The 19,228-nt window shown below is 42.5% G+C and overlaps 1 protein-coding gene across 4 annotated transcripts in view; it reads right to left on the bottom strand.

Annotated features, from left to right (window-relative positions):
- Window positions 1-19,228, bottom strand: part of NPAS2 (neuronal PAS domain protein 2) — a 178,757-nt gene that overhangs the window by 62,307 nt on the left and 97,222 nt on the right. For all 4 annotated transcript variants that reach the window (XM_030827857.1, XM_030827858.1, XM_003274854.3 and 1 more), the window contains exons 3-4: window positions 10,015-10,163; window positions 2,326-2,417 (exon numbers count right to left, since the gene is read on the bottom strand). In XM_030827857.1, coding sequence (XP_030683717.1) covers window positions 2,326-2,417; window positions 10,015-10,163 — 241 coding nt within the window. The remainder of the gene's footprint in view (window positions 1-2,325; window positions 2,418-10,014; window positions 10,164-19,228) is intronic.

Below are 19,228 nucleotides of genomic sequence, written 5' to 3' on the forward strand. Positions count from 1 at the left end.
AGAGGGAAATGAAACCTTCCCTTTCTGCAAATTCCTGAGTCAGATGGAATATTTTCTTGTGTTCTCTGGGACAATCTCTGGGCTAAGAGAAGAGATTGCTTTTCTGATTAAAATTCAGAAATTCCACAAGCTCCCTATTCCCCAGGCCACAGGCACTTTGCCTCCTTTTGAGTGCAATTGTTCCAATGCTGGTAGCCACAGTCTTTCCAGCTGATACTTTACCAGCTTGGCTGGTCTGCAGCCAGGTCAATTTTGTTTTTTCAAACTTCATAGCTATGTGAGTCCTCCTGGAGTCTGGTTTTGTGCCTCTTTGAGAGAAGAGGGAAGAAGACGGGAGTCACATCTGGAAGGCATTAGCAGTTCCCTAGGGACATGATGGGTTATCTCCTGGGCTCTGTCCTCATTTTAGAAAGGGAGCATCCTGGCCACTAAGACATGGCACCTGGATTCTTCACAGTCTCTGAAATGGCTCTGAAAAAAACAGAGGGATGGGCAGCTGGAGAGAGACCCATGCTATGGGAAGGTCGCACTGGACAATGATGACATCACCCTGGGAGCTCCTCATCTCCCTCCATCACAGCTGGGGCTCAGGCCATCAGGGAGGAGATGCTATAAGGCTCCAGTCCCTCAGCACTAGGTCTGTGTCTGCCGAAGAGCAACAGGTTGGAAGAGAAGCCTGACACAGTCAGGGTCAACAGTACTAGTTGGTGGACTTCCCAGACCACTCACAGCTGCCATTCACCCAGGCCTGCTGGTTGTGCAGGCTTAATTTCAGATCCAATTCATTCATCTAGCGTGATTTCCTTTCCACCGGCTTCTAGGAGTCTACACCGGGAGCAAGCGAAAGTGCATAGACTATACAAATATGAATCTTCCTTGTCTAGAAATTCCAGTCTCCTGAATCTCAGTCCTGTCTTCTAGCCCTGAAATTTATTCATTTTTAACTTTACAAAAGCCCTATTTCCTCAAATACTTTTGATAGTTTGAAAGTCACTGGGAAAAAAAAAAAAAGGTTGTGCTACAGGCTCTTAAAAAAAGGCTGCTGCTATAGGGTTATGTGTTTTAACTACTTTTCCATAAGAATTAAAAGATAAATCGATTTATGTAAATTAGCATAATGATACATTAATTCAACATTTCACAAGCTGCTTTAAATTTAACATACTTAAAAATGCATTGCTTCTGCAGAAAGTTCTGTATTTTCTTTAAATATAGTTCACATGTAGATTTAAGTATCTTTCATCTTATGCAAATGTTCATTAATGCGTTTACATTTCATAATATTTGGACATCTTCATTCTGGCATTTTCTTACTCCAGTACTTTCTGTTTTCTGCAAGTTAATCTATGTAAATTGAAGTTTACATCAGTCTTATATAGGCACATAAGATATGAGAGAGAAAGATTTATCCCCAGAAACCACTCTCCAAACACCCTGCCAGGAACCACTGGTCACAGCCAGTGTCTAACTTCCTTTTGCTCAGCTCATCTGTCCCAGTTCGCCTCTTCTTGGTTGCAGGCCTGGATATGCCATGCCTGGAGCTTTCTCTGACCCACTGCCATATCCATATACTCCAAAACTTATCCCCAGGTGGCAAGCCACAGCACCCTGGCAGTTGTTTCTGTAGAGGCTTATGCTCATCTGTATTGAGGAGTTTCACCCATATATAAATATATGATGTTGAGGCAGGGCACTCGTTCAGATCAGCCAGGTTTTCACAAATACTGCCCTGTAGATGAGTATGGGGTCTCTGACCCAGAGGGAGGAACATGAGCATCTCACTCAGCACAGGAAGGGTGTGAGCTGGATGGGGTGGCACGGGATCCCTGTGGTTGATATCCATATGCCATGTGGATGTAACATGAGTTCAAGTTCAAAGCCTATCTTTAAAAGACAACTTTCAATTTCAAAACGTGTTTCTACTAAGGGAAAAGATGTATAATCATAGCAGTCTAAAGAGGAGACTCTCTGAGTCAAATGACAGTGCAAGCTGATGCATCTTCTCTCTGTCCTTCTCCTCCCTCTACCTACCTCGAACCCACCCTTCCTGGCTCCCCAGCAAGGTGTCCTCTGGTTGTGACACCATCAAGGGGCTCATCCTGTGGTCACTGTAGTGAAAACACATGACCACATTCAATTTTGGGATTCTTGTTGACATGGCCCATAGGCAAGGGCAGGCAGAGAGCCTCAGGGAGGGTGTCTGTTTCAAAGCCAAGTCTTCCCAGGATCAAGAACAGTAGTTTCCTTTGGGCACAGGGACTTATCGCAACAAGTAGCTACATTTTAATTGGCAACTGTTTAAGCTATTTTGAAAGTGCATTTCACCTCCAACATCAGCTGGGTGAATTCTTCATTACTGAGGAATGAAGGCTTCCAGTCTTGCTGAATGTCACAGATTTCCGTTTGCGCTGAGACTTCTAAAAAAGAGACACAAATAAGCCTTTATATTCAATGGCACCTAGAAATTGGAATTAACAAATGAAGCACATGTTACTTCTATGTAATTTTGTGTAAACTTCTGTGTAGTTTAATTTAAGAAGCCAGCATAAGGAAATACGTTACCCTGATTTCCAAGGACTGGGAGCTTCGGATGTTCTCATCTCCCTTAATGAGGCTTTAGGGAGGTGCATCCCCCGCCTTCTCTATGGCTGTGGTGCCTGCCCTTGCAGGTGGTACCACGGCCCTGAATGTCTACATGACAAACTCCATCGTCAACAGTTGGAATTAGGTAGTTACCACCTATGAAGGCAACAGGAACAAACACTGGGATGGTGTGACACCTTCGTAAGTGGCTTCTTCATGGTCCAGGTGAAGCAAAACACTTCACAGACCTGGGATTTTAAAAATTCCAGAAACACCTTCGGCGTGTGGAAAATAATCCACTGTGTTATACAGAATGTACCATATTTTTCAGCATTTCCGTTACTGAAATACAGCGTGCTATACACATACACAGAATGTACTCTTCTCAAAACTTTTTGGGGTTAATCTATAGTTTATCCATTTCACAGAACTGCCTTGTACTGAAGACATTATGCGCATTTGTAAATTCAAATAGTCATTGGCCTACAAGGGGCTCCTTAAATATTTTAGTTCTTCTGCATTTTTAAAGAATGTTTTGTCCTATTATTAAATGATTTCTGATAAGATAATTACAGGTAGCTCAAATGCAATATCAAATATGTTTGTTTTTCCTTCAGTTTATCCTCCATCTTAAACCAACACTTTGCTCCATTTCACGTAGTAAGAGGTTTCTTCAGAGATTATTTCCTTGGTGCTAGGAAAAATGTAAGAACATAAGACTCATATCTCAGAAAATACAACCTGTTTAACAACTTTCTGGAGAATGCAAATCGTCCAGGCAGATAATCCATCAACTTTAAGCCAGGAGAAAGATTTCAAGGCTCTCTCCTTTGTGCCTGTGTTTTTGATCATCTCTCTTACATGGAGCATGAGGAATGCATTCTGCCATTTGAATGAATGAATCTGAGTGAATGCAGCAGCTACTCATGAACAAAAGATGTAAAGAGCTGAGTTATGGCCAGGTGCGGTGGCTCACGCCTGTAATCCCAGCACTTTGGGAGGCCGAGATGGGCAGATCACGAGGTCAGGAGATCAAGACCATCCTGGCTAACATGGTGAAACCCCATCTCTACTAAAAATACAAAATATTAGCCAGGTGTGGTGGCGGGCGCCTGCAGTCCCAGCTCCTCGGGAGGCTGAGGCAGGAGAATGGCATGAATCCAGGAGGCAGAGCTTGCAGTGAGCCGAGATCATGCCACCGCACTCCAGCCTGGGCAACAGAGCAAGACTCCGTCTCAAAAAAAAAAAAAAAAAAGAGCTGAGTTATGCGTGTCATCCTGTAAACCTCCACTTGTTCCAAAACCCAGTGTTCCCGGCAGTGCTCGGCTCCACCAGGAAGATTCCTTCCTTTGAGATGTCAGAAAGAACAAGTTGCTGCTGATGTTATACAAAATTGGATTTTTGTCTTTGTGATTTTAAAGGGGCAGAAAAGAGCTGCTATGAGCCTTTCTTTGGTAATTGAACACTGGAAGAAACCCAGGAGAGGAAACCGCGCTGGTGGTCAGGCAGCCAACGACACTGAGAGGGCCCCTGGAGGGAGGGCCATGCTGTGGGGAAATGCCCAGTGCCGGGCGTCATATGCACATGGTGGAATGCAGCATGGGAAGCAGAGGCAGGTGCCACATGCACATCATGGCCAGAATCCGTTCTGTGGTGCTGGCCGAGGCAGGGAAGAGAGGGTGCAATTCCCAGTTCTTCAAACAGATGGTTGCCACAGTTCGACCACTTAGAAAAGAGAGGGACTGAAGATGTGCTATAATATTAACCCCATAAATGCCTTTCCTCTTCTCCTCAATATGCACACTCATCTGTAAGACTCTTTTGACCACTAGGATCAAACTATAGACTAACTGTTTTTCTAGCGGAAGAGTCTTTATGGCAGTCCAAATTTCATTTAAATAGAGATCCATTCAACTTAATGGTGAAGGAAAATGAAAGACCCATTTCTTTAAGTAATTTTTAGATCATTCTGTATGACTGGGTATTTTGTCAACGCTAGCATAATAACACTGAAAGCAGCCATCTCATTCACTTTGTATTTCAACAATTGAATTAGATTCCTTGGAAGTTAAGGTTCATTTCATAGCATATTAAAAAAATATGTTAAGATACGATGTCTTGAATCGAGGAAAAAATGTTACACTGGGAAGTAAAGTTCAGTGTTATGGTCAAAGTGGTTTCCAAATTTCAAGGGAAACAAAAACCACCTGAGAGCCATTTTTGTAGGAAAACATTGTGATTAAGAGCCAACCCCCAAATTCTACTCTGATATCACTTGTACCCATTTCCTAGAGTGCTCAACTCCCGACTGCTCCTGGTATATCTGAATAATAAGCAGTATATGTTTGGGATGTATGTGGTCAAATAAAAGCCTGGAAAATGGAGCAGAAATTCCACAGCTGTCCTGGGTAAATATTACCCTGTTCAATAGGGAAATTTCTCCTTGTTCTACAGCTCTCCCCACCTCACCTTCCATCCATGAAGACAGACACATTAAAGAGGTGTGAATGAGGAATGGGACTTAATGTTAGGAAAAAATTTCATTAAGTCAGCTTGAGACTCACTCAGGAAGAACGATAACGTGTAGGCCAGCCTGACCCTGTAGAACATTTAGATGGACGTAGATAAGGATGTCCAATATGCCCTGCTATTTACAGACTCCATGGATTTCTCTAATAGCTACTGTTACAAAATTTTGCTACAAAGAATCATGATCAGATTCTCATTTTGATTTGGATTACTTCAGAGAGAATAAGTGTACAGTTCAGGATTAAAATTCATTTCCCAAGCTGAGAAAATAGCAATGCTGAAAGATTATTAGGGAAAGAGCTGAATAATTATAATAACTATTTGGACCTAATCATCTTTCCTTACTTACCATGTGGTCTCCCTTTAGCATGAAGGCAGGAAGCACGTTGAAATTCATAGTTCTTAACCCTCACTGCACACCGGAATCACCTGGGGAGCCTTAAAAATGCTGATGCCTGGGCCTTACCTAGCCATCTGCTGGTGAAAGGCTCTCCACCCTCTATAACAAACAGCCCTGATTTGCAGTGTTTGCCCCTTTCTGTGGTGTAAATACTCCTACCATGGCTGATTTCAAGCTACCAACTTGATGCCAACTGGCTTGCAAAACTCCTGAAAAGTGAACAATCTTCTCTTGCGAGCTGGTATCCCATTGTGGTCCCACCTCTAGAGATAATGACATATTGGTCTGTGGGCAGTTACCTGGTAATACGTATTTTTCAAAAGCTCTTCAGGTGATTCAAATGTGCACACAAGGTTGAGAACCAGCAGTTTAAATGGACACACTCATGAACAGCTGGAGTGCAGCTGTGATATAAATAGCCACAAGAAGCCCTGTAGATCACCTCTTGTGGAGGAGCCATAGAGTGTAGTGCTAAAAGGTTGGGCTCTAGAGACAGGCTGCCGGGTTTAGATTCCACATTTTCCTGGCTGTCTGACTTGGATGAGTGACTCCACCCTGTGTGCCTCATCTGTGCAATGGAACTAACTCAAAGTGCTGCCATGGGCCGGGTGCAGTGGCTCACGCTTATGATCCCAGCACTTTGGGAGGCCAAGGCAGGCAGATCACTTGAGGCCAGGAGTTCGAGACCAGTCTGGCCAAAGTGGCAAAACCCCGTCTCCACTAAAAATACAAAAAATTAGCCAGGTGTGGTGGCATGTGTCTGTAATCCCAGCTACTTGGGAAGCTAAGGCAGGAGAATCGCTTGAACCTGGGAGGTGGAGGTTGCAGTGAGCTGAAATTGCACCACTGCACTCTAGCCTGGGTGACAGACGAAGACTCTGTCTCCCAAAAAAAGTGCTGCCATGAAGAGGAGCTCTATGTAGAGGAGTTCCTGTATGTAGAGCTCTTAGAATATTGCCCAGCTCACAGCAAGCCCTGAATAGATGCTTACGGTCAGTATTCTCTACTCTGTTGCAGATGCCTGCAGAGTTCATGTCCATTTGCACTGCAAATAAAGGAAAGTGATTGCTTTGTTTTTTGCTTTAATCCAAGTTTTGCTCCAACAACTCTATTTCCCCAAAAAACGTACCATGAATTTTCTGTTTTATTTTGAATATGAAATCACAGAGATGAGTGAGATCCTGGCATGATCCTCGTTGTGTTTAAGCGGGTTGTGCGGAGTAGGCCTTCATCTTAGGAAAAAGGCAAGCTGAAGCAGGCTCTCCCGGTATTTGGAGGCTGCATTTCTGCTGACTTATCCTTTCCAGGGCCCAGATTTGACAATTCTGTAATTCCACAGTGGACAGAGCCCGGCATAAATGTCAGGCTGATGAACTTGATCCCAGCTGTCCTATTTAACAGCTGTCCTGCTTCTCAGTGGCACTGACCTAGTTTGAGTAATTTGCACAAAATATCTTGGCAATCAAACCAACCTGCTATTTCACTTGGCTAAATCATTATTTAGGAAATATAACCATTTTGATTAAATTATCAGGGCAATCAAATACTGCTGTAACACTCCGTTCCAATCCTGCTTGATTGGTCTTCTCTGACTTTTAACAAAAGCAATTAACATGTTCTTTACTCTCTCCTGGGCAGCTTTGGAAAAAATAATATGAGGACATATCATCACTGTCACATTTTTAATAGGTATATATGATCATCAAAGAAATAATAAAAGAATAAGAAGTATAATGAAACTTTCTGATGTCCCAGCCGCACCCTCTTTTATGAAATCATCTTGTCTAGGAAAATGTTCAGTGGAAGAGTCACTGCCTGCATGGAAGAACTGTAATTATTTCCTCACTAATTCTGACATTTCTGACTTATTATGTTTGGTGTCATGATTAAAGAAAAAAGAATTCTGCTCTTCCTGCTTGCTAGTAGGTTCTGAGCCCTCAACTATTCTGTGACTTTTTGTAACATCCTGGGTGACTGGCAGGGTAGGTGTGATCACACACTAACAGGTAAAAGCGTTTGAGGGAGAGGAAAAGGGAGAGAGAATGATTTGAGAAAGACGTGAGTTCAAGGATGAATTCAAGTGGCATATGCAGGTGATCATGTGATGGAATACTATACACTAACGAAAGGAAACTAGCAATAGCACTGGAAGAATGAGAGGAATCTCATAAACATCATGTGTATAATTCATGGTTCCATCTGAATAAGGTTCCAACAGGCAAAACCAACTTATGGGGTTAGAAGTCAGCACAGAGGTTCCTTCTTTTGGGAAAGCAGAGGAAGACAGGAAGGAGCTTCTATTTCTTGACCTGGGTTGTTGGTTCCCTGGCTGTGTCTGCTTTGTGATAATTAATTCAACTGTACAGTTATGATTTGTATATTCTCTATATATGTTATTTTATAAAGTATTACAAAGTTAGAAAAAGAATGGAGTGCCAGGATAACTGGAAATGCACACGCAAAAGGATGAATTTTCACAGCATACCTTATGACATCTACAAAAACGAACACAAAATGGATCAAGTATCTATGCTTAACCTACAGTTAAAAATTACAAACCTTTTAGGCTGGGCACGGTGGCTCACGCCCGTAATCCCAGCACTTTGGGAGGCCAGGGCGGGTGAATCACGAGGTCAGGAGATCGAGACCATCCTGGCTAACATGGTGAAACCCCATCTCTACTAAAAACACAAAAAATTGGCCAGGTGTGGTGGCGGGCACCTGTAGTCCCAGCTACTCGGGAGGCTGAGGCAGGAAATGGCGTGAACCTGGGAGGCGGAGCTTGCAGTGAGCCGAGATTGCACCACTGCACTCCAGCATGGGCGACAGAGCACGACTCTGTCTCAAAAAAATAAAAAATAAAAAATAAAAAAATTATAAACCTTTTAGAAGAAAACATAGATATAAATCTTCATTACCTTAGATTAGGTAATGATTTCTTAGATAGGATGCCTCAAGCACAATCAAAAGAAAAAATAAATTGGACATTAACTGATTAAAATTTAAAACCTTCATGTGTCAAAGAGTATCACTTGATAAGTAAAAAGACAATCCACAGAATGGGGGAAGATATTTTCAAATTCTATACCAGATAAGGGTCTAGTATCTAGAATACATGGAGAACTCTTACCACTCAAGCATAAAAAGAAAAATCAATGATTTAAAAAGGGGCCATGGATTTGGACATTTCTCCAAAGAAGATACACAAATGGCCAGTAAGTATATGAAAAGATCATGAAAAGGAAAACATCATTAGTCATTGGGAAATTCAAATCGAAGTCATATAAGATACCACTTCATACCCACTAGGGAGATTATATTAATAATAGTCATAATAAAAGAAGACAGTAATAAGTGTTGACAAGGATGTGGAGAAACTGGAACCCTCATACATTGCTGCTGGGAATGTAAATAGGTACAAGCCACCTGGGAAAACAGTTTGGCAGTTCCTCAAAAAGCTAAACACTAACATTTAATGCAGCAATTCCTCTCCTAGGAATACAAACAAGAGAAGTGGAAACATATATCAACTCAAAAATTTGTACATGAATGTTCACAGCAGTATCATTCATAATTTCCAAAAATTGTAAACAACCCAAATATCCATCAACTGATGAATGGTTAATCAAAATATGGTATTAATATATCCATACAATGGAATATTGTTGGTCCATGAAACGGAATGAAGTACTCACATGTGCTAAAACACAGATGCTACGTGAAAGAAGCCAGATACAAAAGACCACATATCGTATGATTCTATTCATATAAAATGCCTAGAATAGGGGAATTGATGGAGACAGAAAACAGGTGTGCCAGGATCTGGAGGGAGGGGGAAGAATGGGAAATGATCACTAATGGATACAGGGTTTCTTTTTTGGCGTGATGAAATTAGATAGTGGTGATGGTTACATCGCCTTGTGAATATACTAAAGACCACTACACTCTATACTTTAAAATGGTGAATTTTATGGTATGGACATTATATCTCAATAAAAATAGAATGAATGTGACATTAAGAAAATGAATTCTTTTCAATGTATTTTTTCATGATGTAGCTGAAAAGACGAAAGAGTTTGAGGGCAGTGGCAGAGAGGGATGAAAAGGCCCACATAGTCTGATCCCACAGGAAGTGAGTACTCAGCCACTGCGTCTGCCTGTTCAGCATTGAATAAAAGACACTTGTTCCAGGGATTTTTGATCAAGAAGTTGTCACTGTGAATGCCACACTGCTTTGGCTGGGTGCCACCTGTGAAGTTGTTTTGGATTCTCTCGTCTGGCTTATAATGCAATTGAGAGGTGTGTGCCCTCTCCCCACCTAGCCAGAGATGGGCTGATAGACGGAGGAGTGCCTTTGAAATGGGAAGCCCTCAACCGGTAAGGCTGGGCAAGGCTGGGCCTGGCTGGGGAGACAAAACCAACCAGGCAGCCCGGATTGGTGAAGTCATCACCACATGGACAGGGCAGGGTGGAAGAAAAACAGAGAGAAGGGTGACCTTTACCATTGTGTTTCTGCAAAAATCCGATGACCTTTTCCAGCACGGTGGTTTTGTCCATTTTCCGCGTGTTGCCAGGGAGCATGGAACTGAGCTCTTTGATGAGAACATTGAACTGGTCCCGACGCTTCTTCTCAGACTTGTTTCGAGAAGCTCTGTAAACACAAAACGAGCAGGTTACTGGAACATTCCACGTCACAAAGGCTTTGTGATGAAACAAAAGCACTTTCTATTAGAGCACATTCTATTGTGATCATCTATCTTATCAAAAAACTCTTTCAGGAAGGTCACACTGGCCACATTTCTGAGGCAGGAGGATAGAAAATGTTTTGCTAGACTCTTGGCCACAAAGACAGACAGCATTAATAACCAGTAAGTTCTGACTCAGACGCAAAATCTTACAGATTAGCTCTGAGGCCGGATGCTGCTCATTCCGATTTCATAGAGCTTTCACTTTCAGAGAGCAAAGGATACATTGCTGACTGAGATGGCTGTGCTCAGAGAGCCCTTCCTAAGACTCAAACCATGTCCCCTTCAATCCAGAACACCCAGCCCAAGGGGTGGCCAGGTGTCCCATGTGCCACCAGTGCATATGTCCTGGCCCCTGCTCCAAAGAGCTCATCGCCCTATTGGGGGAGGCAAGACACACCCTGCCTACAACAGCCAGGGCTGTACAGACCCAGGGCAGACGTATGACAGGTACTGCACATGGCTGTCAAGCTGCTAAGAGCAGATCAACACTTTTTAAAATGACATGGAGGAAAGCTAAACACATATTACCAAGTTGGAGAAGCCGGTCTGAAAAAGCTACACACTGTATAATAGCAAGTATATGACATCCTGGAAAATGCAAAACTACACAGACAGCACAAAGATCAGTGGTTGCTAGGGGTTAGGGAGGGATGAACAGAGGATTTTTAGGGCAGTGAATCCACTCTGTATGACACCATACTGGTGGATGTGTGTCATCACACATTTGTCTAGACTTGGAGAATGTACAACACAAGAGTGCGCCTTGATGTTAACTCTGAATGGTAACAATGTATCAATGTAAGCTTATCAGCTATAACTAATGCACCACTCTGGTGGGGGATGCTGACAATGGGGGAGGCTGAGTGTGTCTAGGGAGGGCTCAGGGGGATATGGGAACGCTCTGTGTCTTTCACTCAATTTGTCTGTGAGCCTGAAAATGCTCCAAAAAATAAAGTTTATTTTAAATGACACCCTGTGCTGCACACTTATAGGAGAGATCAAAGCAAAGCTGCTTGGTTAGAGGGGAGGGGCATCCCCCAAGCCACCCAAGCACGTCTGAGGACCCTGAGATCCTCAGGAACTTGAGTAGGGAATCGTTGCTCTCAGGGATGCTCTAATTAACAACGAACAAGGAACACGTGATGCAGAAAGCCCTCCTGAAAAGTCCAGAAGCAGTGCTACTCGAGGGGCCTCCATCTTCAATGACATGCCACAGGCCCTTCATCAACGATCCACGTATTTGAAGGTGATCCAGGTCTGAGAAAGCTGGCTCACTCCTCCCCAATTCACTGAAGACAGACTTGTTCCAGAAGTCAGCTCTCTGAGAGAGAACACGGGCCCCAGAGGCCAGGCCCATAAAACATTGCTGCTTTTCCAGGCACCTGGGGCCCGGGGTCATGGTTTCCAGGGGAGCAAATCTTTCACCAGGAGGCTCCTGGCCAATGTGTGGTCAGGACAGAGTGTGCTGCTGGATTCTGATTCACCTCCCTTGGGGCAGGTATAAGTATCTATAGGTAACAATATCAATAAACAGCCCTTGGACACAAAAGGACATATTTCCAAAACCCTTTCCCTAGACACCACGAGGACCATAACCACTCAGTTTGCCCCTGCCTAATTGCACACAGCCTGCCTTTATTTCAACACACACGTTCACAACCCATCGTTTACCGGTCCTATCTCAGTTTAGGCTGTTTCCTGATAATATTTGGGCAATTCTTCAAAGCTCAGCTAACACGCGTGGTAACTACCCTTTACCTAGAAGTCTTTTCCTGCCTCTCCCCTCCTCCCTGTCTGTTCTTGGCCTTCTACAAAGGCCCTGCCCCTCGCCGAGCCACGCTCTTCACCTGTGCCCCCTCACATCACACACTAACTGCAGGCGTGGCGGCAAGATGTTGCGGAGTCTTGTTGCTAGTCCAGGCTGAAAGGCCATGTTCAAACACACGGGAGAGAAGAAAGGAACCCTTTCACTTTCAGAGTGAGTGTCTATGCATTATAAATAATTTTTTGGCCTAGATTTTAAAGAGTGACATGCAACCTCCTTAGCCAGAAAAAGCTCTGTTCCTGTCCTAGTTTGTCCATTATAAATTATTTGTGAGCCGATAACACCCAGCTCATTACTGCTCTGTTCTCATCTTCAATGGGTGTAATGACGACCAACATGGCCTGGTAGCAACTCCGACGAAGGCTCCTATCGTTAGTGACAGAGACACAAGCTTGTTTCCATCTGCCTCCGGCTGGGACACACTGTGGTGTCCACTGGAAACTGGTCGCTGTCAGCCAGTTCCTCTGCTATCAGGCGAGAGAAAGAAAATGAGCCTGGAATGACCTTATTTCCAAAAAGAAGGTCCTCTCGGCAGGCCCCGAGACCACCACACACAGACACTGGGATGAAGGTTTTGAAAGACACTCCAACAACTAGGCTTTGGGTTTTTGTCTTTGAGATGGAGTCTCACTCTTGTTGCCCAGGCTGGAGTGTAGTGGCGTGATCTCAGCTCACTACAACCTCCGCCTCCCGGGTTCAAGTGATTCTCCTGCCTCAGTGTCCCGAGTAGCTGGGATTACAGGCATGCACCATCACACCCGGCTAATTTTTGTATTTTTTAGGAGAGACGGGGTTTCACAATGTTGACCAGGCTGGTCTTGAGTTCCTGACCTCAGGTGATCCACCAGCCTCGGCCTCCAAATGTGCTGGGATTACAGGCATGAGCCACCATGCCTGGCCAGGCTTTGGAGTTTTAAGGCATTTTTAAAATTCAATAAAATTCATCCATTTTAGTGCATAGTTTGGTGTATTAGTTGGGTAACTACCACCAAAATCAAGATAAACAACAGTTCTTTCATCGTAAAGAGGTTTCTCCTGAGTCTTTGTGATTGATCCGCCCACCCCCAGCCATAGCCACAGGCAACCACTGATCTGCTGTTAGTGCAGTTTCACCTGGTCTAGGATTTAACAGACCTGGAATCAGAATATACAGTCTTTTTGATTTAGCATGACATTTTTGAGATGCATCATGTTGCTGCACATATTAACATCCCATTCCTTTTTCCTGCTGACTAGTATGCCCGTGTATGAATATGCCACAACATCTGGTTCATTTCCAGTTCAGGGGTAATAAGAATAACGCCGTTCTCAATACTCATGTACAGATCTGTGTGTAGATATAGGCATTCATTTCTTTTGGATGAATACAGAGGCATGGAATTGCTGGGTCATCTGTTAAGCGTATGTTTAACCTGATAAGACACGGCTGCACTGTCATACAAAGCTGGCTACACTGTTTTTGCTTTTCCACCAGCAATGTATGAAAGTCCTGGTTGCTGCAATCCCTGTCAATGCTTGGTGTTATGAGCTTTTTTTTTTTTTTTTTTTTTTTTTACTTTAGCCATCGAAATGTTATCTTACTGTGGCTTGGATTTGCATTTTTCTGGTGACTAGTAATGTCGAACATCTTTTTACATGCTTAATGGCCATTTATGTATCTTATTTTGTGAAGTGTTTGTTCAAATCTTCTGCCTATTTTCCAGTTGGGTTATTTGTCATCATCTTATTGAGTTTAAGAAAGAGACAGTAAGAGAGAGACCAAGGCAGGGAGGAAGGGAAGGTATGTGTGTGTTTTAAATATACATGGATATTGATTTTTGAATGTGGGGCTAAAAAAGCCCCAGCTTATCTGTTCTGAAGTGTCCATCATTGGGCATCTTGGGGAGTTTGGGTCTGGTTACACAAGGAACATTTGCTGGGCACTTACTACGTATTTAACGGGCACCATGTTAAGAGCTTTACATCCATTCATTCCTTCCTTCAATTCTCATAGCAACTCTTTAAGGCAGGTACTATTGCATTTCCATTCCAAGGGGAAGGAACGAGGCACTGAGAGGCTGTGTAACTCACCACCATTACAGGTCTGGGAAGTGGTGCCACAGGCTGGCTCCAGTGCCCACACTGTAAGGCCGTGCACCCTCCTGCCACTTCCTACAGCTCCCTCCAAATCATTGTGGCGGGATCTGTTATGGACCTACGGACCCAGTGTTCTGGGAACACAGAACTGAGAGTGACTAATTCTGGCTGCTTCAGTTTATAGCACAAAAACTAAGCATACCGTGCAGAGAAACAGTGCCACACACTAACAGAAGGCTGGTGTTTGCGTTCCCTGTTGGGGAAGGGTACTGCAGGAAATCAAGGGAAGACTGTGACCTTCGCTTCAGCTCCTAGGAGGAGTGGCCTTTCCCACTGTCATGGTCACCTGTGGTGTTAGGATTGCTGTTCACCAAATATTTCCAGTTTGTCTTCTAGACAGAGTAGGATTGTGCTTCCCTGCCCCTTCGCTTGGCCAAGAACATGTACGCACAAGTGCCATGTGTCGGTTCCCAGGGAGAAGCATGAAGACTGCAAAATCTGGTTCATTCCTTTTTCCATTTACCTCCCTTGGCAATGGGAGGTGAAGCCTCTCTCAGCCTGGGTCCTTGGGTGAGGACACTTTAGAGCGGGGTCCAGCAGCTCTGTGATGAGCACGTCAGCTTTATTGAGATTTGGGGATTGTGTGCCACACAGCCCAACTAGCCTATCTGGATACACATAGTAGGGGATTGAGCAGAAAGGCACCCACGGGTGGAACTCAAACATCCATTTATTAAATGCAATACAGACAGACCTCCAGGGAAGTGGGGGACAGGTTACCTTCCAGGACCCTTAAAAACTGTACATGTTTATGGGGTACAATGTGATGTTTTGATATACATATACAACACGGTATGATTAAATTAAGCTAATTACCATATCGGTCACTTCGCTTATTTGTGGTGAGACATTTGACATTTACTCCCCTTGCAATTTTGAAATATACAACACTGTATGTTATTATTCACTACAGTCACCCTGCTGTGTGATAGATCTCAAAACCTGATTCCTCCTGTCTCTACCTGATTCTACCCTTTGACTAACATCTCCCCACTCCCTCCCCCTTTGACAGGGCCTCTTCAACTTCTGACTTCAGGGTTCTCTGGACCAGGGCAATTAGAGACAGGAAGAGTATTTGCTCTATATTCTCTGATTAGCACCTTCTGTGCACAAGGTGCTCCATCAAGTGATATGGAGGAGGTGCCAATGAACAGGTCTTGGCCCTCAACTAAAAGCAGCTCAGCGTCTACAGGAAGAGATGGAACTCACTCCTCAGAAGGTGGTACAGGGGGTGCAATACAATACTGCCCGATGAGAAGTTCCAACGAATCGCCAAGGGTGTTCACCAAGGAGGGAGCCCAGCCACGGAGCCCCTAGTGGCAAGAACATGAGGTGGCTTTGAGGGGTGCATAGTCAGGGGTGGAGAGGACAGCCCAGGGGAAAGCTGGGTGGTCAAGTTTGGCAGCAGAGTTGGGCTCAATTGGAGAAGGAAAGGATAGGGTGGGGAGGCAGGGGGAGGCCGACGGCACAGTCGTGAATGGTAGGCCAAGCAACCTGGTCTGAGCTTTTGAATGAGTGCGGACAGGGAAAGGAAATGAAATGGGTCCTCAGAAAAGGATGAGGAACCCAACTTAACGGGAAGTGAGTAGAGACAGGAAGGGTCCGTGAGGCTCCTCCACCCCAAAGCACAGCACTGCGCTTCTGCTCCCTACCGCCCCGAGCGGGGGATGTAGGGAAAGAGCCAAGCAAGGCTCAAACTTCATTAGCCTCGAAAAAGTGACGCTGACGGCGGATGCTTTAAAACCTTTTTTTTTTTTTCCCTTTAAAATTAAGGAAAAAGTCAGTGAGCCTGACATTTTCTTCGGGGGCACGGTTCTATAAGCTTTAGCACATGTATAAAGGTATGCAACCGTCATCACCATCCAGACATGAGACAGCTCTCTACAAAACTCTCTCATGCCCTCCACTCCCCCAAAACCCTGGCCAGCTCTGTTCTCATTTATCCCTATGCTCTCTTTTCAAGAGTGTCGTAAAAGTATAATCCTATAGCGTGTAACCTTTTGAGCCTGGCTGCTTCTACCCAGCATAATGCCTTTGAGATTTATTCAATTTGTGTCTGTCAATACCGCATGCCTTCTCATTGGTGAGTAGTTTTCTACTATATGGGTGTTCCACAGCCGGTTTATGCATTCACCCATTGAAGAAATTTGGGTTGTTTCCAGTTTGGGTAATTATGAATAGAGCTACTATGCCCATTGGTGTACAGGTTTTTCAGTGAACATGTTTGTATTTTTCTGAAGTAAAGAACCCAGGACTAGAACGTCTGGGTCCTATGGAAACTATATAAGAAACTACCAAACTGTTTTCCAGAGTGGCCATGCCATTTTACCTCTCTACCAGCAATGTATGAGTGATCCAGTGTTTTACAACCTTAAAGGGAATTAATATTGTCAGTACTTTAAATTTTAGCCAATCTAAGAAAGTTGCAGTGGTACATTATTAGAGGTTTAATTTGCATGTATCTAATGGCTAATGGCAGTGGACATCTTTTTTTTTTTTTTTTTTGACATCTGTAGACCCTCTCTGAGGAAGCATCTGTTCATGTCTTTTGCCCATTTTAAAATTGGGTTGTCTACTTCCTTACTATTGAGTTTGGACAGTTGCTTGTATTTTCTGGATACAAGTCTTTTGTCAGAAATGTGATTTGTCAGTATTTTCTACCCGACTATAGCTTGCCTTTTCAATCTCTTAATAGTAACTTACAGAGTGAGTTTTTAATTTTGATGAGGTCCAGGTTAACAATTTTTTCTCTTACAAGTTGTACTTTTGGTGTTAGGTCTAGAAACTCTTTGTCTAACCTTACAGACTACAAAGACTTTCTCCTATTTTTTCTTCTTACGGTTTTACAGTTTTATGTATTTTACATTTAGATTTATAATCTAAGTACTGATTTTTATTTCATGAATAGATGTTGCATTTTGCCAAAGTCTTTTTCTGCATCAATTGATATAATCATGTGGTTTTTCTTTTGTAACTTCATAACATAATGGATTACATTGATTTTTGAGTTCTGAATAGCCTTGCATTCCCTAGATAAGCTCCACTTGATTGTAATTTAAAATATATATGTATAAATATATATATATAGTTGGATATAATTTGCTAATGTTTTGTTGAGAAATTTTGTATCTACATTTATGAAAAATGCTGTTCTGTAGATTTCCTTTCTCATACTGTCTTTGGGTAATGCTGGTCTCATAAAATAAACTGGAAAGTACTTCCTCATCTTCAACTTTCTGGAAGAGTGTGAACAGAATTGGTGATATTTCTTCTTTTAATGTTTGGCAGAATTCACCAGTGAAACCATCTGGGTCTGGAGATTTCCTGTTCAGGTTTTCAAATACAAATTCAACTTCTTAGTTATAGGACTCTAGGTTTTCTCTTTCATCTTTTGTGAGTTTGGTAGCCGTGGTTTTTAAGTAATTGGTCGGTCCATCTCATCTAAGTGGTTGGATTTTATGCAGATCTAATTGTTCATAGTATTTCCTTAAGGCTCTTTGAATTTCTCAGGAATATCTAATGATAGGCCTTCTTATTCCTGCTATTGATAAATTGTGTCTTTTTCAGTCCCTTGATAGACATCAATTTTATTGATCTTTTATTATTTTTATTAGTTTTTTAGATGGAGTTTCACTCTTGTCACCCAGGCTGAAGTGCAATGGCACGATCTCTGCTCACTGCAACCTCCACCTCCCAGGTTCAAGCGATTCTCCTGCCTCAGCCTCCCAAGTAGCTGGAATTACAGGTGCCTGCCACCACGCCTGGCTAATTTTTGTGTTTTTAGTAGAGACGGGGGTTTCACTATGTTGGTCAGGCTGGTCTTGAACTCCTGACCTCAAATGATCCCCTCACCTTGGCCTCTCAACCTGCTGGGATTATAGGCATGAGCCACCATGCCTTGCCAATCTTTTTTAAAAAATCACCTTTTAGTTTAGTTGATTTTTCTATATTGTTTTTCTGTTTCTAATTTTATTACTTTCTGTGTTTATATCTAATTTCCATCTTCCTTGCTGTGAGTTTATTTTGCTTTTCTGTTTCTAGTTTCTTAAGGTAGAGGTTGGTTGTTGATTTGAGACCTTTCCTTTTTTTCTCATATGAGCATTTAATGTTGCAAGTTTCCCTCTAAGCATTGCTTTAGCGGCAACCCACTAATTTTGAAATGTATCTTGAGACTTTCTCTTTGACCCATGGATTACTACAAAGTTTGTTGTTTAATTTCCAAGATGTGGAGATACTTTTTTTCCTGCTATCTTTCTAATTTTTTCATTTGAATTTATTTACATTTGTTTTATGAAGCACGGTTTGGTCTAGCTCGGTAAATGTTCAATATGTACTTGAAAATATGTGTATTCTGTTATTGCTGAGTGGAATGTTGTATAAATACCAATCAGACTGTTGGTTGATGGCATTTTTCAGTTCTTCCACACCCTTGCTGAAGTTTACTCTACTAGTTCTACTACTAAGAGGAGCATGTTAAAGACTCATCTAACTTCTTCAGGTTGTGCTTCCTGTGCTTTGAAGCTTTGTTTTTAGGTGTATACATATTAGAACTGTTATCTGTTCTTGGTGAATTGATCCTTTATCATTATGTAATGTCACTCTTTATTCCTAGTAAATTTCTTTGCTCTGAAATCTATTTCATTTGATATTAATAGAACCATTTTGGCTTTCTTTTAATTAGTCTTTGTGTGGTATATCATTTTGCATAGTTTTCCTTTTACCCTCTACCTATATCATCATATTTGAGTTGAATGTCTTGGGGACAGCATATATTTAGGTATTTAGATTACTGAAAAAAAATCATTGCAACAAAATCTGTTCTTTAGTTGGCATATTTAGAGAATTTACATTTAATGTAATCACATATATGTTTGGATTTACATTTTCTATTTTAACATGTTTTCTGTTTGTACATTCTTTGTTTTGGGTTATTGTTTATTTCCCCTTTCCTGCTTTCTTTTGGATTATTTAAACATTTTTTAGTATTCCATTTTAATTTATCTATTG

The sequence above is a fragment of the Nomascus leucogenys genome, chromosome 14 (assembly GCF_006542625.1).
Source record: "Nomascus leucogenys isolate Asia chromosome 14, Asia_NLE_v1, whole genome shotgun sequence".
NCBI lineage: Eukaryota > Metazoa > Chordata > Mammalia > Primates > Hylobatidae > Nomascus > Nomascus leucogenys.